Source organism: Cynoglossus semilaevis, chromosome Z (assembly GCF_000523025.1).
Source record: "Cynoglossus semilaevis isolate Cse_v1.0 chromosome Z, Cse_v1.0, whole genome shotgun sequence".
Classification (NCBI taxonomy): domain Eukaryota; kingdom Metazoa; phylum Chordata; class Actinopteri; order Pleuronectiformes; family Cynoglossidae; genus Cynoglossus; species Cynoglossus semilaevis.
In genome coordinates this window covers 15,057,784-15,077,846 of record NC_024328.1, presented here as the reverse complement: position 1 = coordinate 15,077,846, position 20,063 = coordinate 15,057,784, and the positions used below count along the sequence as shown (strand labels likewise).

The window sequence follows — 20,063 nt, the reverse complement described above, 5'->3', positions numbered from 1 at the left end:
ATATATTATATGATATTGTATATTATATATATATTTATATACTCTATATCAATGTAATGTATAATCAAATGCCTGGGCACGGGGCCTCATAAACATTCGTCCTGGGTGCCCTCTGCTGGAGAAGTTGATGCTCTGCAGCTGCTACAAATTTTATTTTTTTATTTTTAAATTGTCTTTAAATTTTTTTTTTTTTTAAATGAACCAAAACATTAATTCGAAGAAAAAAAAACTCTTCAGAGTCAGGACTTTTGAAGAACTGCCGCTGTTCTTTAGGTCATTTTGGATTTTTATTGTTGTCACTTTCTACTGTGTTGGGGCCAATCCCTGGCGTCAGTGGGTGGGACATAATTGCACCCCACACAATTGGCCGGTCCAGTTTCTGGACTGTGGGAGGAAACCTCACACTGAAGTATCCAAACAGTTTTCTTTTTGCCCATAAAGACAAACGTACTTGTTTTTTTTGTTTGTTTTTTTTTCTGAGACATGCTCTCCTGTTTCCAGGCACCTGGAGACTCATGGGAAACTTAAAGTCTTTCAAGAGCAGAATGAAAGAGACAATTACGTTTCCAGTCCTACCCACGATCATTACTTCTTGACAAAAGCTCTGTGAGAATATTGTCTGACGTGAAACCAGCGTGCGGTGAAAAGACAGCGCGGCGGCCCGTGGTTCAACCTAAGGCTGACCCCTGACCCACCGTGTCGGCCCTCCGACAAACACAATTGTAATATCATAAAAAAGTTGTCCCTTAAAAAAAAAAAAAACGAAAAATGCCGACACCCTTCTCATGAGAAATGTTTCTTTTCTAGAGAACTGCGAGACAAAATTTACTGTCAGTGAAAGAAGAAAGTGTTCCTGCCAACGATTAAGAACACTTATGATCGGGGAATTTACCGACGACTAAAACCACAATATAATGAGTATGGCAACGTTGCCGCCACTTACTCACCTTAATTATTATATTTATATTTGATTAAATTTTGTAACGGTTAATTATTTAAAAAAACCAGTTACGTTTGTTTATCCAAAAAAAAAAAAGTTCGATGTTCTTTGAGCTGCTGGGAGGTCGGGGGGTCAGGGGGGGCACGGGGGAGTCAGAGTGGGTTCTCCAACTTCCTCTCACGATCTCTTACAAACTTTCTGGGAGATTATGTTGGGAGATTAGGATAATGTCCACGCTAAACCCACCAGAGGTGTGAATGTGAGTGTGGATTTGCATATGGGTGTGAATGGATGCCTCCGTAGGTGGCGCTGTGGTGGACTGGAGAACTGTCCAGTCCGTGGAGGCGTCGGTTCCTGGTCGAAGACGAAGACAAAGCGTCGTCCCGTCGTCTTTTTTTTTTTTTTTTTTTTTTTTTTTTTTTTTTTCTCCTCTTCCCTTTTAGATAATAAACTTGTTTTGGTTGTTGAGCGAGGCCGTGAAGTTTTTTTGTTTTTGTTTTTGGTTTTTTTTTGGAACGTCCTAAGAGGTCAAAGGTCAGAGCCAAGGGGTTCCCTGAGATTCACAATTTGCTGAAGCGGTCGGTCCAAAGGTGAGGGGAAACGCTTCAAATCTTAGTAGCGCTTTTCTCATGTTCAATTTTTTTTAAAATTATTTTAGTGTAAAAAATTCACAGAGTGAACGGCGAAAGACAAATAAAAAATTTGTCACCAGATGCAGCGTTTACTGGAATAGTTCATCAAAGAGGAAACTGGAGAAGTGAAAAACGCCCATGCATTCTTCTTACAGGACTCTGGCATCCTTTGAATATTTGACCCCACCTTCATCGTGTTCTTTTGTTTTCTGTCACAGTCCAAACACGCACATCATCTTCTGTTGGCAAGAAGACACTCTCCACACCCAGCCCCTCAGCTTCAGCCTCGTCAAGTCAACACATCCACCAGAGAGAGGGTGGCACACACCGCACCACCCTAACCCCCACAACTACACCCCCCTAACCTCCACAACTACCACCCTAACCCCCACAACTACCACCCTAACCCCCACAACCACCACCCTAACCCCCACAACCACCACCCTAACCCCCACAACCACCACCCTAACCCCCACAACCACCACCCTAACCCCCACAACCACCACCCTAACCCCCACAACTACCACCCTAATTCCCACTACCACCACCCTAACCCCATGTTGTTATCAAGCTGCTCGATCATAAACACAGCCGCCCTTTCTTTTCAACCCTGGGAGCATTTGTTTTTTCATTTTTTTGTTTTTGTTTTTTTTATACCACACCTCTTATTGTTACCACATCTATCTAGATAATGGACCTGAATCCTCCGCAAATCCATCGATGATTTAACCCTTAGACTGCCCTTCGCTGAAGCCATGGGAACTGGACCCAATCCCAGAGGTCTTCGGGTGAAGGGGGTCTCAGGGCAGGGTGGGGGGGGGGGTCCATCACAGGGTCACCTTCACCGTCACCTTCCACTTGCTAAGCAGTGGTGGCTCGTTGGTTAAGGAAGTGGACTTGGTTTCCAGAAGGTTTCAGGTTTGAGTCCACCAGCTGCTAAACGGTCACTTTTATAATCGTGGCCTCTTCGTTGACATTATGACCGATCATCGTCGGATGAAGATGAATTTTTGTTTTCACTTCTTTGTTCATATTTCTTAACGTTTTCTCATTAATAATTCATTAATAATCCCATCATTTGGAAAACAACTGGTGTGAAACACTGACCTCTACTTCTGATGTTGGAATGACCGGTCCAGCAATCCACAGAAAAAATGGATATGGAACTGTTGAACCTCCACTAATCCTGATTAATCTTAGTTATTGATGATTAATTGTGATTGATCCACCGATACCCTTGGATTCTTTTTTTTTTTTGAACTGCCCGTGTTTTTACCTCGCTCCAAATCTCAACTTCAAAATTTCCTGTGTCAAAACACTAGGGAAATCAGCAGCCCTTCAGGACAAACAAGTATAAATATATATACATATTTGTATATATGTACTTTCTGGGGAATTTCCCATCAGCTGTTTCCGAAAGAACGAGCTGCACCATTTCACAAATAGTTGCGAACTGTCGGTAAGTGGAAAGGAAACGTTGCTTTACTGGATGGACTGGATCTGAGATCAAACTCTCTCTCTCTCTCTCTCTCTCTCTCTCTCTCTCTCAGTTTAGGGAGCAGAGGTTCGTTAAGGGTGAATATATGCGTAAATATAAGTCATTATATTTACGCATATATTTACCCTTCACGAACCTCTCAATTCGCAGATTTTCCCTTTTCGCGGTGGGTCTTGAAACGCATATTATATATATATATATATTTATATATGTATGTGTGTGTATATATATTTATATACGTATGTGTGTATATATATATTTATATATGTATGTGTGTATATATATATTTATATCTGTATGTGTGTATATATATTTATATATGAATGTGTGTATATATATTTATATATAAATGTGTGTATATATACTTATATATATATGTGTGTATATACAATATATATATATATACGTATATAGTAGAAGTCTCAATTCCATAAAGCTGAATTATTTTTCTCTTCCAGTAACAGAGACGACACATACATATACACATATATAAATATATAAGACTGTGTCTTTGTCCTAAGAATAGAATAAAATCTATTGAAAATGAACCGAATATATACAGTGTATGTAGTACTAGGATCACGGTGATGAAAACATCACAGCTTCACAAACTGAAGGTTAAACACCGCGTTGGCGCTGTTGTCTTGATCTGTGATCTTTGACCTGTGACCTGTGGCCTCTTGCCCTGCTCCTCTGTCGTTCTGTTTGGGGATTTTCATTTCTAATCTGGAGGATTCTACAGACGAACACCAGGTGACGGATGACAGACACCTGGATCCATGGTCTGTCAAAGCTGGTACTGTTGGGTATTTATCTAAATCTAGCCTGACTAATCCTGATTAGTTTGGATTAATCCTGATTAATTTGGATTAATCCTGATTAGTTTGGATTAATCCTGATTGATTCTGATTATTCCAGATTAATCCTGACAATTTCTAATTAATTGGGATTAATCCTGATTAGTTTCGATTAATCCTGATTGGTTTGGATTAATCCTGATGAATTCTGATTATTCCATATTAATCCTGATCACTTCTAATTAATTTGGATTAATAATGATTAGTTTGGATTGATCCTGATTAGTTTGGGTTAATCCTGATTAGTTTGGGTTAATCCGTTCCAGAAAACGTCTTCCAAAGGCGTCACCAGCTCAGTGTCAATCACCCTGAGGCGGCAGCTCTGGGTCTACGTTAATACGCAAGTAATCCAAGTCATTTAGAGTCGGCTTTGTTCACAATAAAAAAAAAACATTTAAGTGACAACATCACACCCGCAGCCTAGCGCTGTAAGTACAGCCATGACAGGTCGGAGCAGTTTTTCCGGGGCGGCGGGGGAGGACGGGGTGGGGTTCCTCCTCCACGTTCCAGCTGCAGTCAAGTGGGACCGTGTGGTTCTGTACCTGTACATTCCTTGGCGTCGACTCGGCAGATCACGCTTCCAGTAAGTTGGTGGTTGAAGGTGGATCGTCAGGTGTGTCGCGTGCAATCGTTTCCCCCAAAAAACAACAGAAACAGTACCAGGAAAAAAAAGTGAGAGAAAAATTCTAGAACAGAACGGTCCGGCTGCCGAGAAAACGCTGCCGCGGTGTCAAGGAGGACAATTGCTAATAAACGCTAGGTAATTAAAAATAATCATTCGTTTTATTCATGTAAACAAACTCAGCAACATAAGGCAAATTAAATGCGTGGCCCGTATTTGATTGACCTGGTGGGCCACATTTGGCCCGCGGGCCTTGAGTTTGACATAGAGTCTAAAAAGATTCTTCTGATAACCCCCAGTACATCTGGGTTTCTTAGTCGGACCTTAACTCCTACAACCCCCCCACCCCGACCCCCCGCGCCCCACTGCACCCCACTGCATCCCCACATATAAAACATATCTGATTTTAGTAAATATAAATAAATATACCTATAATATATATCTGTTGACCTTGGACACAAAGGTCAACGACATCAGAGTTCGACTTGAAAGGCATGTCAGTGAAAACAGCCGTGACAGTTGCTGTGAAACCACTGTACTTTTTGGAGGAAGTCAGAAGTGACAGGATGCGATGAGGCCTTGAAGGATCGGTGACAGTGAGTGACACAATTGGGTTCAGAAACTCCACTCGCCTCAGGGATCAGCTGTTCAGTTACGACCTCAGGGGCAGAGGAGCAGAGACGGAGAAGATTGCATTGGAGGAGAAATGATCTGCTGACCGCACGACTGTCTAACGACGAGTCACGAATCGGTTAAAAAAACGATATAATCGATGCATGACAACTCGGACAGATTGACGTGAAAAAAAAGTGTGGTGTATCAAGGACTCACCGGTCACACCATGACACTACACAGTCCAGGACAGTAGGTGGCGGTATACATTCAAACTCCACTCTCTCCAACATCATCATCATCATCATCACTCCGTGGTTAGAGTAAACATCAACCACAGACAATGTATTTTCTCCTTCTCCTTCTTCCTCTTCTTCTTCTCCTTCCTCTTCCTCTTCTTCTTATTCATCATCATCTTCTTCTTCTTTCTCTTCTTCCTCTTCTTCTTCTTCTTCTTCTTCCTCCTCCTCCTCCTCCTCTTCTTCTTCTTCTCTTCTTCTTCTTCCTCTTCTTTTCCTTCTTCTTTTCCTTCTTCTTCTTCCTCTCCATCCTCTTCTTCACTGGTAATTAGAGAACAGGGTTAATGAGTACATCATTAACTGAGTACTGACTCCTGTACTGCAGTACTTCACCAGTACACATACTGTACTCTGATTACTCTGGTTTGTGGTAACAGCAGTAACAACAGAGGACAGTGTGAGTTATTACCAGTTTATTACCACTTTATTCGGCTACACCCCAGACATCAACTCCACAAACGTATCGTTGACCTTAAGCTGTCGACGGGTCATGTGATCGTTGCTGAGTCGGTGGCATTTTGTTTTTTAATTATTGTGGTATTGTCTTGACAGGTGGTTTTATCTTGACAGGTGAAGACGAGCGGTAACTCTTCACAGAATTAGTGTTTGTAAACTTTTCCACGCAGATTAACGCAGACTTCCTCATTTCATTCTACGCCGCGCTGCTCAGATTTCAGGTTTTGTTATCGCAGAGATTTATTTTCTAATCTCTTCGGTAACGATGAGGAAATGAACCTGCAGGTGATCGGGTGTCACTGAGTCAAAACACAACTTAAAACAGGCCACACTTCCCTGACGACTATCGCTGTCTTGGCAGCAAAGTAATGCTCTCTCGCTCTCTCGCTCTCTCTACAGAACAATAAAATAATAATAAATATATATATAAGGAGAGAGAGAGAGAGAGAGAGAGAGAGAGATCATCAAAGTGAGCTGACCCCCCCTCAGATCCATAGTGACCCATTGATCCCCCCGAGCCCTCCCACTGTCCCTTCATCATCAGTAAAAACAGAGTCGTGTTCTGTTGATGACATTTGTTAGCTACCGCTAATGGTGCGTTCAGGTGATACACACGGATGTCGAAATTTCCGCCGTTGAACTCAATCACAGGACATAAACAGGAAAACACGAAAGAAAAACTATAAGTAAAAATATAAAAATATAAAATACATAAATATAAATGAAACTATAAGAGTATAAATACTTTACTCCAAATTTACTCATTTCGTTGAACACAACGCTGTTTTACTCACAGGAATTGAAGAAAGACACACCAAAATCTTCAACAGTTTCAACAGATTTTTTTTTGTTTTTGTAGCCATCTGCTGCCACCTAGGGGAAGAGTAATTGATTGCTCTGCCGGTTGCTGTCACATATACAGCAACTCAAATATAACTCCAGTTGTAATTGCCGTAAATAAATAAGCGCACACCAATGAGCCTGGTTGGGAATCACTGCTCTAGAGTAAGACCAGTGGAAAACAGACCCAGAAGGTGGCAGTAATGAGACTCACATCTGCCGGGGGGAAACCCAAAGAAGAAATGTGGCTCGGGATGTTAGCTCGGAAACAGGCTAACATGATTAGCGCCCTACGTTCCCTTTTCCCTCAAGCCTTTATTGAAGCATCTCTACAGGAAACAGTGTTTGTGCTGCTGCTGCTGCTAATGCTGCTGCTTCTAATGCTGCTGCTGCTAATGCTGCTGCAGCTCATGCTGCTGCTAATGCTAACCACTGTTCACTGAGGTGCATCAGCGTGGAGGTCAAGTCAGGACACGACCTCCAGGTCACAGACATTTTATTATAAAGAAAATACAACATTAGTGACCGATAGTGACCATAGGTGTGAATGACAGTGTGAATGACAGTGTGAATGACAGTGTGAATGACAGCGTGAATGACAGTGTGAATGAGAGAGGGAGTTTGAGTTGAGTTTTTTTCCCCCTGTATGTTAGTCTGTGATGGATTGTAGAACTGTACAGGGTGTAATGCCGCCCTCATGTGTTGACTGTTGGGAACGTCTCCTCCGGAACCCTGAACAGGAGCTGCAGAAAATGAATTAGTGAATTTAAAGAAAAAACAAACAAACAAACAAAAAATAAAAAAGGAAGAAAGAAAAATAAATGAAATGTTTGAATAAATCAAAGAAAAAATGCATTAATTAAAGAAAAAAATAAAAATCAATGATATAATATAAATATATATAAATATAATAATATAAATAAATGAGAAAAAAATAATGAACAAAGTCTATTGCGTAGTGTCTTCTACGCTACAGTCGCTGTCCGTAGTGCTGATGTCGGAGAAAATACGGAACGGATGTTTGTTCCTACCCGGAGTCCAAATCCCGGGTGCACCCCCGTGGGCTAATGCAGTATTTGACGTTTTTTCCGTGTGAACCGTGGAGTTTGGAGGTAGGAATATATTTTTAATCTCATTTTACGTTTTAAGGCCGTTTTATAATGTGCGTGTTTTCTTCAGATTTATTTAAGCGCACATTTATAAATGTAAATTTAAAACGTTTTCGTCTGCGACGTTAGCTTTTTTTTTTTTTTACCCACGGCTGAGGTTTTTCCTGGCTGTTAAAAAGCACATCGACAGACGGAGGGTCGTGTTGGTCATGTTTGTAAACAGGAAACACTTAAAACTTTAAAAAAACAACAACAAACACTAAAAAATAAAAATAAAATAAAACGTCTTGGTGTCGTGGACAGGTGATTGACAGCTCAGGAGGCTAAAGGAGCTAGCATGGAGCCGAATAACGAACTACTGTTTGATTGACGTAGTTCTAGGTTTAATGACATCCGTGATGAAAGGAATTCTGGGAATTATAGATATTTTTAATGTTTAATTTTAAAACAGTAATAAATTATCCACAAAATATGAAATACATGAAATGAAAAAAAATCGAAACGTTCAGTTCCGGTTCGTATCATTGAGACAAATAATAAAAGGTAATAAAGATTAATAAATGTTATTACGATATTACGTTATTGTTGATATTAAGTAGTTAATGGGCTATAGTGCTTCCATAGTGTAGCGGTTAGCACGCCTGCCTCGGAAACAGAGCGTAGTTAGTCCAGGGTTCGGTTCCCTTAAGAGGTTCATACGTGGTGCCAGCAGGGGGCAGCCTGTTGCAACAGGGATCAATAAAGTTCTGATTATTATCATTATTATTAATTAGCTTTAAAGTGTCGTTCAGTTCCTGTCTCCAACATTGCGTTCTTGGTTCCGTGTTCTGCCGACAGTCTGATGCCGATCAGCTGAGATGCCTTTCAAAGATCTCCCCAGAGAGGCCCTGCTGCAGCCGCTGTCCAGAAACGAGGTGGTGGGCCTGCTGCTGCGGTTGACAGTGTTCGGAGCAGCCACATACTACAGCATCAAGTGGGTCATGGAGGCCATGGATCCGACGTCGAAACAGAAGAACCAGGCCAAGAAGAGGGTGGGTTCCGGTGGCCGACCTCCAACTTGGTCCGGTACGGACGGGGGAGTTAAGAGTTAAGATGAGTTAGTGGTTTTGTTCTTCCAGGCGGAGCAGCTGATGAAGAGCATCGGCGTGGAGGACGTCACCCTCACGGAGTACGAGATGAACATCGCGTCCCACCTGGTGGATCCACGGAGCATGAAGGTCGGCGCGGGACCCCTGCGATGTTGCCGGTAACCTCAGTGTCTCCGCACTACAAACAGTTTTGTGCGTCTCGTCGCAGGTCTCCTGGGAGGACATCGCCGGTCTGGACGAAGTCGTCAACGAGCTGCAGGACACCGTCATCCTCCCCTTCCAGAAGAGAAGACTTCTGGCCAGATCAAAGCTCTTCCAGCCCCCCCGGGGTGTTTTGTTGTACGGACCTCCGGGATGTGGGAAGACCATGATCGCCAAAGCAACGGCCAAGGCCTCGGGGTGCAAGTTCATCAACCTGCAGGCGTCCACGCTGACGGACATGTGGTACGGAGAGTCGCAGAAACTCACGGCTGCCGTCTTCTCGTTGGCGGCCAAAATCCACCCCTGCATCATCTTCATCGATGAAATCGGTGAGGTGCTGTAAGGATTCAGTACTTAGAAAAAGTGATTAAAGATGTCTGATATTATCGGCCCGATATTAGCATGATTACGTAGTATCTGTAAGAATCGGTAAGTTATCGGTTTTTCCTCCAATACTGAAAACCTGATACCGCAATGCCTGGGTTTTCGCCAAATGATGTGTGCACTAAAAATGGGGAAAAACGGCTGTATATGAAAGTGAAAGCCACTAGATGGCAGCATTGCAGCTCGTTTTATTAATTTATTTTAATTATCAGGGGATTGTACGGAGAATGCTACAGATAAATACCCATGTTTCCGCCGTCTCTCTCTGGATTCCCACCCCCTCCCCCCCTGTTGACAGTAAGCTGGAGGTGCGCGATAATATATTTGTGTGTCTAGACTCGTTTCTACGGAACCGCTCCTGCCTGGACCACGAGGCTACGGCCATGATGAAGGCCCAGTTCATGAGTCTGTGGGACGGACTGGACACGTCCGCTACCAAACAGGTAGGCTAGCTGTTTGCTAACGACGCTTTGTCACCACAGATGATTGACACCTGACCAACATGAGTTTGACCTCCGTGACTTTTAGATCTTTTTTTTTATTTTTGGTCCTGTTTTTTTTTTTTTAGCCACATCTCCACAGACACGAGGATCGAGTTACGGAATTATGATGACATGTTATGACGACATGTTATGACGTGTGTCTGTGCTGCAGGTGATGGTAATGGGCGCCACCAACAGGCCGCAGGACGTAGATGCAGCCATACTGCGGAGGATGCCTGCTGCGTTTCACGTTGGCCTTCCAGTAAGACCTGAGCACCGGCAGAGGGAGCCAGAGAGTCACTCTGCACCAAGCTTGAAAAATAAACAAAGTATTCGTATTATTCGTATATAACAAACTTCGTATTTTTCTTCCCATCTCTACAGAACGCCCAACAACGACGGGACATCATGACGCTGATCTTGGCAGGAGAAAACGTAAGAGGAGATTTTCCATCCTCGTCCGGTTCTTCTCCTTCACGTTTCACGTTCACCCCAACCGTCCGTCGTGTCTGTTTTTCTCAGCTGAGCCGCAGTGTTAATCTGACGGAAATCGCTGAGAAGACCGAAGGTTACTCTGGCAGTGACCTGAGGGAGCTGTGCCGCGACGCCGCCCTGTACCGAGTCAGGGACTATGTCCGCGAGGAGCAGCTGAGGCAGGTCACTGAGCAGCTCCTGGACTGGGACGGGGAGAAAAACACGTATGTTCGTTGGTTTCAATCCCCAGCTCTGATTGGTCCGTGTGACACGGTGGTCAAACTGCTCTTTTCTCTTCTTCACGTTTGCTCTCAGTTCCAGACCTGTGGAAGAAGAACGGTTGCGGCCGGTCACCCAACTGGACCTTCTCTTCGGCCTGGACAAAATGGAGGAGTCTAAGCGGGCCACAGTCTCCATGCCCAACCGGGTTTCGGACGTTCCTTTGGACTGAGCGGCGACTCGTNCTCTCTTTCATTTCAGGCCTGAGGTTATCTCGGCATGGTATAAATCGCCCTCTAGTGGTGACTCCTGAACATTGCGATAATGTATGTTTTTATGTCTCTGTGTATTTATTTATTTATTTTAGAAGGGGAGGGGATCGTCAGTTCACGGACTGTGGGGGGCGGGGTTCATGTTACTGTTTTTTTTAAAAATTATTATTAATTCTGGAGGCCATAAATGAACTGTCTTGTTCCATCCACCAGAGGCACCAGTCTTGTACGGAACGTAGATTGATGGAACTTTTATAAAAGTTCCCTTTGGAAAATTTAGGGCTCGTCCGGGATTTGAACCCGGGACCTCTCGCACCCAAAGCGAGAATCATACCCCTAGACCAACGAGCCACGTGTACTGTGTAAATAAGTTTCAGTACTGAAACTGTCTGTGAGTAACTCCAAGACCGATATCACTTTTCTTTTACTGCACATTAAACCGGAAGTAAATCTTCCTCTAGTGGTATGAAGGGGTACTTTGCCGTTTCAGAAATGAAATTCAAGTGCAAGTTGTAGCGCTTCGTCGTCTTCGCATGTCCGAGTTGATCAATCTGTTTATTTATCAATGTAACTATGTGTAAATAAACACAAGCCAACAGCGCTACAAAAGCTAAATGTCATTAAAAAATATAAAAATGTTTCGGTACTTACTCTGTGACGTTTATTCATGTGTTGCAGTAGCAACGTAGCACGTCAGTTGGTGACCGCGGTTTTACAGCGAGCGACACTCAAAGATCGTCACCGGTCATTGGTCAGGTGCGTTAAACCGACGCTTTTGTTGCACGAACCTGATTGGTTGTCAATCGGTGGCGGGAGGGCGGACTTCTATGTGGCGCAAAGACGAACGTCGTTGTAGTTCCTTGTAAGTAGTACCGGTGTTGACAAGTGCAAGTGAGTTAACGTGGGTTACTTCAAATGTCAAGTATAATGTCGGTATTTTGCCGAAAAACTGCAATTTTTTAAAAAATAAACCCGACTAAGAACGGCGGCAGTTAAGCCACTTAAGCCCGCGAGGAAGCTAGCAGGCTACTGAGCTAGCTAAATGTAGCCAAGCTAACTGTTGGAGTCCGATATGACGCTGTTATAAAACTTTTTTGACTAGTGTTAAACATTTTAATGGATAAATAAAAAACTGAGTGTGGTTAAACTTTAGACTATATTTGTTGCACAAATTAAAATAATGTCTATTCGTTAATTAAGAAGACGTAATGTTAATAATATTGTTTAGTGTTTTACCGTCTGGTATTTATAAAGTACGACATTTAAATTGGGTTAAGCTGCTTTATACTCGATTATTCTCGATGTATTGATTTGAATTATGATACAATAATAACCGAAAACAAATCAGTAAATTAAAATAGAAACTAAAATGGACGTTTTCGCGCATTTACACATTATAAAAACCCATCATTTCATACATAAAAAATGTTAGTCACTTTATAAGTAAACAGTAATTTTAGTTAAAATACAGATTTCCATTTAGTGTTTTTTAACCTGGGTTGATAAATAATTTCTCTGTCGACGTGCGCAGAAAATTTTGTGTCAAGTTTTTGTTATTGTCATCCTGTTGTGTTCATGTACTCCCCCGTTCCTCCTCCCCCTACGGGGTCTCAGATTTTAACTGAATGGATCTATACAAGTCTGACCAGGGTGGCTTTCCTCGGCTGGGCCATGGGAGAGGATTGCGCCCTGAAGAGGGAGCTGTGAGCCGAAGCAGAGGGCCGCTGCTCTCCACAGAAGGACCCGCTCCAGGGAGAGCCAGGGGTTTAGCCACCCTTGGCGAGTTGCCAGAAGGACGGGGAGTGCTGTCACCCACCCACGAACCTTTGTTTGGACAGTTCCGGGGGTCACAGGTGTGTGGTGGTGGTGGGGGAGGAGCCAGAGGAGTATGTCTCCACCTACAGACTGAACCTAAAGTAGGGATGGAAAAAGGACCAGTCCTCCCTCACTTGGAGCCACAACGACAGCTGCCCCCTGGTGGATCCACTGCAGAAAAGACTTCTGCAGCTGAACAGGTGAATTCTTCTTCTTCAGGTCTGATTGGATCCTGTCAGTTACAGAAACATGTCGTTAAAAATTACCTGGCGATACCAACTAACATATAAAAGTTATTTTTTTTGCACTTTCAACATGTGTTTGTGTCAAAGGAGGACAAACCAATCAGTGCTGAAGGATTGTCTCTGGTTTCCATGTTCAAAACTATGGGACTTGAGCCTGCAATCACCTCATGGGGGAGAGGAGCGCCACCTGTTGGTCTGTACCTGAAATCTAATTTTTGCCATATGGGTTAATTTTTGTTATATATACATTATATATTTATACACACACACACACACACATATGTGTATGTACTGTATATGTGTGTATACATGTATGTATATGTGTGTATATATGTGTATATGTGTATATATGTGTCTATGTATATATGTGTGTGTATATATGTGTCTATGTATATATGTGTGTGTATATATGTGTCTATGTATATATGTGTGTGTATATATGTGTCGTGTGTGTGTGTCTATGTATATATGTGTGTGTGTATATGTATATATATATATATATGTGTATATGTATATATATACTGTATGTTTCAATATACATATTTATCACCAGATATAAAGTGTAAGTTGTGAACACGGCCGTGTGTTGCAGGCAGGGGCGTGACTGCTGATGTGGAAGGGTGGAAACTCCAGGGTCACCAACTTTGTCCACCCAGTGGCCCAGAGGGTGTGGTCCAACCTGAGGGGCAGCTGGGCAGAGGCAGTGTGTAAGAAGAGATGAAACTGAAGTTTTATGGATACAAAATGTTACGAAAGTTATTTTTACCAAAATGGCTGATCAGAAATGCTGTCATATTAAGCGTACAACGTACAACGCCCTCTGCTGTTGATTTTGACTCCCTACAGTTTTGGTGGCCAGGGTCTCCCCACACAGAAAATGTTGGGCCTTGGACGATCGCAGTTGCCTCATCTTGCAGCGGGAAGAGGTTGCGCTGCCCTGCCGCCGTTGCTGACTCGCGCTGAGCTACTGTCTCCTGGAGTCCAGTCTCAGCAAGGACGCTTCCCTCAGTCCAGTCTGAAAGGTACAACGCCGTAAAAAAATCGAATATCGTAGTGTTCTTCCGATATCGTGATACGTATCGTCTCGACAGTTTCTTGTCAATGCAGAGATTTTCTAAAATAAAAAAAGTTGTCTTCATTTTGGTCTAAAAATGTGTCATCTCTGTGAAGTAGTCGAACCCCCCACCCCAGAGGTGTCGGAACTTCCTGCTGCTGAATCAGCAAAGTCGGAGCTGATAATGGAGGCCGTCCCGTGAGTCGAAATTTGTCTTTTCTTTTTTTTTTTTTTTTTCTATTTTTTGTCATTTTCAGTTTGAGTCTCCGTTGGGTGGTCTGTCAGTTCTCGATGTATTTGTGGGGTCTTCGTAAACGCCAGAATGTCACGGGGGACGTGGGAGACGTTAGAGACAGAGTCTCCTGGGTGTTGATGTGACGTCAGTGTCCATGTCCACTGTCAGACAGCCCCTGAACAAGTCCGGATCAAAGGGATCTCCGATAACCATCGCTTCAAATCACATCCCTGTGCGCTGTAAGAACGACGCCATCTACCAGTATCACGTCACCTTCGCGTGAGTACGCCTCCGCTGTCGCCGCGTTGATGACGTCTGTGATGTAGTTGTTGCGTTTGCTCAGAGGTGACGCGTTTGTCTTTCAGTCCAAATGTTGAGTTGATGTCGATGCGTTTCGGAATGATGAGAGAGCACCGCTCCACCACGGGAGAAGTCGTGGCGTTTGATGGTTCCATTCTCTACCTGCCCGTCAGACTCGCTGATGTCAGTACTGTCCTGGTCTGGTTAATTACTTTTTTTATTATTATTAAGTATTTAAAGTAGAATCCGCCGAGTTCTTCTGGCTGGTGTTGCTCACCTGCAGGGGGCGCTGTGAGTACGGTTTGGATATAGTTTGAGGGCTCCTGTTTTACTTTTTACTTGATTTTTTATTTTATTATTTAGGAAGACCCTTCTGTGTCACAAGTATTTTGGTCTGAAGCAGTTCTCCTCCCGACAGGCGGTGGTCCTGAAGAGTCAGAGGCGAACGGACGACGAAGAAATACAGATAAAAATCCAGATCACGAAGATTTTGCCTCCGAACTCGGATCTGTGTATTCCGTTCTACAACGTGGTATTCAGAAGGTTGGAGGAGGATAGTATTTATCAGTACTGCACTTGTAAAAATACTGCAGTAAATTTTTGAATGACCCCCACCCCCCCAGAGTCATGAAGATCATTGGACTGAAGTTGGTGGGAAGAAATCACTACAACCCCGAGAATGCTGTGGTCATCAAAAACGAAGGGTGAGTCAGAGCGGTGACATCACAGTGACATCACGGCTTAATCCTTTTTTTGTGACTCCTTCAGTCTTCAGGTGTGGCCCGGCTACTCAACCGCCATCAAGCGCACAGACGGAGGTCTGTATCTGTGCGTGGACGTGTCTCACAAAGTGTTGAGGAACGACTCCGTGCTGGATGTCATGTGAGTTCACGCACACACACGTAGCTAACATTAGCCCTGGTGTCTGTACTGGGACTGTTGTAGCTAACGTTAGCTCTGGTGTCTGTACCAGGACTGTTGTAGCTAACGTTAGCCCTGGTGTCTGTACCAGGACTGTTGTAGCTAACGTTAGCTCTGGTGTCTGTACCAGGACTGTTGTAGCTAACGTTAGCTCTGGTGTCTGTACCAGGATTGTTGTAGCTAACGTTAGCCGTGGTGTCTGTACCAGGACAGTTGTAGCTAATGTTAGCCCTGGTGTCTGTACCGGGACTGTCATAGCTAACGTTAGCTCTGGTGTCTGTACCAGGACTGTTGTAGCTAACATTAGCTATGGTGTATGTACCCGGACTGTTGTAGCTAACGTTAGCTCTGGTGTCTGTACCAGGACTGTTGTAGCTAACGTTAGCTCAAACGACTCCGTGCTGGATGTCATGTGAGTTCACGCACACACAGACACACACACGTCAACAGTGGTGAACGTTTGACTCTCTAATCTTACCCTGAGCCACACAGTGGAATGGTGGTTAAGGCTCTTGCCTTACATTGGAAGGTCATGGGTTCAAGTCCCTTCTCGGATGTCCTGTAGGGGCGGGGGGTTTTTTTGTTTTGTTTAAATATAGAGTAAAAAAAGTCTAGACCAGAACTCTAACTTAAAACCCTCACCTGGTCCTTCCTGGCCACCAGGAACCTCCTGTACCAGCAGAGTAGGGAGAGTTTCCAAGACGAGTGCTGTAAGGAACTGGTCGGCAGCGTCGTCATCACCCGCTACAACAACCGCACATATCGCATCGACACCATCGAGTGGAGCAAGTCGCCGAAGGACGCCTTCGTCCTGATGGACGGAACCAGAACCACCTACACCGACTACTACAGGTGAGAGAGCGCTTCACCAGAACCTTCGCTCTGACTTCCCGTCTGCTCGTGTCACTTCATGTGTGTCCGTGTCACGACAGCAATAACTACGGCATCAGCATCAAAGAGATGGATCAGCCGCTGCTCCTACACCGGCCGAAGGAGCAGTCCAAGCAGGGGGCAAAGGTCGGTAACTACCTGGTCGTTAATCTTCCTCGTTAACTGTATTTGTCGATAATTTAAAATAAAATAAAAATGTTTCGTTTTCAGAAAATATTTTCTGGAGAGATCCTCCTGGTGCCGGAGCTCTGCTTCATGACGGGAATACCAGAAAAAATGAAGAAGGATTTTAGAGCCATGAAGGTACAGTTGTGCACTGTCGCCCCCTGCTGGTGGACACCCAGCACTTCCATGACAGTTTAATGTAAATAAACTAAATACATGTCAGCCTGTGTAGTACAGTATTTGTTCAGTACTGTGTACACTGTGTACAGTAATTAGACATGGATTTTATTTCCTGTTGTGGGTGGGGCTTATTCTACACCTTAAAAAAGGTGATTACATTTTCTCTGTAAAACACTTAGGTTTGTCTTTTTGAAACGTCTCGTTTCCACTAAGAGAACTCTGGTTGGTCAATACAGTGGCTCAAGCTCAGTGGGCAGTGTAGTTGCCTTACAACTGTAGGGTCACGTGTTCAATTCCAGACTTAAAAAGTTCAGTTCCCGCCTTAAGCACTACAGGTTTCTCCATTTGCTTAAGTCTGGAATTGAACACGCGACTCCACAGTTGTAAGTGAGCTGAGCTACAGCCACTGTACTGACCAAATACAATTTTCTTAGTGGAAACGAGACGTTTCAAAAAGTCACACAGGAAACGTAATTTTTTTTTTTTTTTAATCTCAGAAATGTGCGTGTGAATAGATACGCTAATGAACCCAAATCTGAAGTTGTCCCCTCTGGATTGTTGCCCATGTACAGGAGTTGACCATGCACATCAACGTCAGCATTCCTCAGCACACGCACTCCATACGTCAGCTCCTGCAGAACATCTCCTCCAGCCCCGAGAGTCTGAAGGAGCTCAGTCGTTGGGGACTGGACATCAGCAGTGAGATCCCTGTGGTGAGAGTCTAGTTCATCTCCCGAACGCTCCTTGGACCCCCGACCCGCCCGTTTAAGAACTCGTGTGTGTTCTGTGCTTGGTCTCAGTTGGAAGGTAGAACGTTACCTCAGGAGACCCTTTGTCTTCAGTCCTTATCCTTTGCCTCCAAGTCCAACCTGTCCTGGTCCAGAGAGGTGATCAGCAGTGCGTCCATCAGTTGTGTGAGTAGTGGAAGGACAATGGTTTCATTTGTTAAAAAAAAAAAAAAGTCGCGATCTGAACCAATGTTTGTTTGGTTTTTTTTCCAGATCCCCTTAACCATCTGGGCCGTCTTCTACCCCCGCCGCTGTGCCGAGCAGGCGGAGCTGCTGGTGGAGACCTTTATGAAGGTGGCCGGACCGATGGGCGTCCGACTGGAGAAACCTTTCTTTGTGGAGCTGAGAGACGACCGCACTGACTGCTACATCAGGAGCATCCACTGTCAGCTTAACAACGAAGTAAGGTGTCTGCGTAGCGGTGTTGGGACGAGACGTAATCAGTCCGACTGTTGTTGATTAACGTTCGGTCTGACGACCGTTTTGGTTCTGAGACCTCGATGTTCAGTGTACTGAGACTGTTGTAGCTAACGTTAGCTCTGGTGTCTGTACCTGGACTGTTGTAGCTAACGTTAGCTATGGTGTCTGTACCAGGACTGTTGTGGCTAACATTAGCTATGGTGTCTGTACCAGGACTGTTGTAGCTAACCTTAGCTTTGGTGTTTGTACCAGGACTGTTTTAGCCAACGTTAGCTCTGGTGTCTGTACTGGGACTGTTGTAGCTAACGTTAGCTTTGGTGTCTGTACCGGGACTGTCGTAGCTAACGTTAGGCCTGATGTCTGTACCGGGACTGTTGTAGCTAACGTTAGCTCTGGTGTCTGTACCAGGACTGTTGTAGCTAACGTTAGCTCTAGTTTCTGTACCGGGACTGCTGTAGCTAACGTTAGCTCTGGTAATACATTGTACTTATTATATTTGGACTATATTTATATATGTTGAAATATGTGTAAATGCTGTGTGTGCCCCCCGGTGGCTGACTGTAGATCTGTTTTCAGCCCAACATGCAGTTGGTGGTTTGCATCATCGCTGGCAACAGAGACGATCTCTACAGTGCCATAAAAAGACTGTGCTGTGTAAAAAGTCCCATCCCCTCCCAGGTTGGTACCGATTATTTGGAGATCAGAAATGAAACCATTTTTGGAATATTCTCACACCAGAACTGTTGTTTGTTTGTTTGTTTCCAGGCGATCAACATCCGAACCATTTCACAGCCACTGAAGCTGAAAAGCATCGCCCAGAATATTCTCCTCCAGATGAACAGCAAGTTAGGAGGAGAGCTGTGGACCGTCAACGTCCCTCTGGTGAGTCGGTCCTGACGTCTCTGGTTAATGACCGCAGTTAGTTAGGGTTCATTGATTAGCTGTGACCGTTAGCTGTTTCTGTTCTTTCGGACCAAGATCCTGATGAAGCTGTTTTTACAGAAACACTTGATGGTGGTTGGAGTCGATGTCCACCATGACGCCGTGAGGTCACACCAGTCAGTCATGGGTTTTGTTGCCAGTGTGAACAGGTACATTTGGATATATCCACATATATGCTATATATATATATATATATGTGTGTGTGTGTGTGTGTATGTGAAAATATATATGTATGTGTATATATATGTACAGTATGTCTATATGTTTATATATGTATTTGTGTGTATATACACTACCGTTCAAAAGTTTGGGGTCACTTAGAAATTTCCTTATTTTTTAAAGAAAAGCACTGTTTTTTTCAATGAAGATAACTTTAAACTAATCAGAAATACACTTTATACATTGCTAATGTGGTAAATGACTATTCTAGCTGCAAATGTCTGTTTTTTGGTGCAATATCTACATTGGTGTATAGCGGCCCGTTTCCAGCAACTATCACTCCAATGGTCTAATGGTTCTAATGTGTTTGCTCATTGCATGAGAAGGCTAATGGATGGTTAGAAAACCCTTGTGCAATCATGTTAGCACAGCTGAAAACAGTTTAGCTGGTTAGAGAAACTATAAAACTGACCTTCCTTTGAGCAGGTTGAGTATCTGGAGCATCACATTTGTGGGGTCGATTAAATGCTCAAAATGGCCAGAAAAAGAGAACTTTCATGTGAAACTCGACAGTCTATTCTTGTTCTTAGAAATGAAGGCTATTCCATGCGAGAAATTGCCAAAAAACTGAAGATTTCTTACAACGGTGTGTACTACTCCCTTCAGAGAACAGCACAAACAGGCTCTAACCAGAGTAGAAAGAGAAGTGGGAGGCCCCGCTGCACAACTGAGCAAGAAGATAAGTACATTAGAGTCTCTAGTTTGAGAAATAGACGCCTCACAGGTCCTCAACTGGCAGCTTCATTAAATAGTACCCACAAAACGCCAGTGTCAACACCCACAGTGAAGAGGCGACTCCGGGATGCTGGCCTTCAGGGCAGAGTGGCAAAGAAAAAGCCATATCTGAGACTGGCCAATAAAAGAAAAAGATTAATATGGGCAAAAGAACACAGACATTGGACA

The 20,063-nt window shown here is 43.8% G+C and overlaps 2 protein-coding genes and 1 non-coding gene across 6 annotated transcripts in view; 2 read left to right on the top strand and 1 right to left on the bottom strand.

Annotated features, from left to right (window-relative positions):
- The first annotated feature begins 7,768 nt into the window (after positions 1-7,768).
- On the top strand, positions 7,769-10,951 carry atad1a (ATPase family AAA domain containing 1a). Its single transcript, XM_008336586.3, has 9 exons — positions 7,769-7,868; positions 8,703-8,896; positions 8,984-9,082; positions 9,162-9,483; positions 9,875-9,981; positions 10,193-10,282; positions 10,405-10,455; positions 10,543-10,718; positions 10,810-10,951. The coding sequence occupies exons 2-9, from the start codon at positions 8,723-8,725 to the stop codon at positions 10,943-10,945; spliced, it is 1,155 nt and encodes a 384-aa protein (XP_008334808.1). The 5' UTR covers positions 7,769-7,868; positions 8,703-8,722; the 3' UTR covers positions 10,946-10,951.
- A 13-nt stretch (positions 10,952-10,964) lies between these two features.
- The window catches only part of piwil2 (piwi-like RNA-mediated gene silencing 2), an 11,755-nt gene continuing 2,656 nt past the window's right edge, over positions 10,965-20,063 (top strand). The window contains exons 1-20 of one of the 4 annotated variants that reach the window (XM_008336588.3): positions 10,965-11,876; positions 12,600-13,000; positions 13,133-13,238; positions 13,638-13,752; positions 13,892-14,067; positions 14,216-14,297; positions 14,503-14,613; positions 14,700-14,817; positions 15,053-15,177; positions 15,258-15,338; positions 15,403-15,516; positions 16,219-16,407; positions 16,488-16,572; positions 16,657-16,749; positions 17,364-17,504; positions 17,592-17,705; positions 17,793-17,981; positions 18,576-18,677; positions 18,765-18,881; positions 19,002-19,090. In XM_008336588.3, coding sequence (XP_008334810.1) covers positions 12,611-13,000; positions 13,133-13,238; positions 13,638-13,752; positions 13,892-14,067; positions 14,216-14,297; positions 14,503-14,613; positions 14,700-14,817; positions 15,053-15,177; positions 15,258-15,338; positions 15,403-15,516; positions 16,219-16,407; positions 16,488-16,572; positions 16,657-16,749; positions 17,364-17,504; positions 17,592-17,705; positions 17,793-17,981; positions 18,576-18,677; positions 18,765-18,881; positions 19,002-19,090 — 2,537 coding nt within the window. In that variant the 5' untranslated portion in view covers positions 10,965-11,876; positions 12,600-12,610. 4 annotated transcript variants of the gene reach the window in all.
- Positions 11,265-11,336, bottom strand: trnap-ugg (transfer RNA proline (anticodon UGG)). The gene has a single exon. It is a non-coding gene; the product is annotated as a tRNA-Pro (tRNA).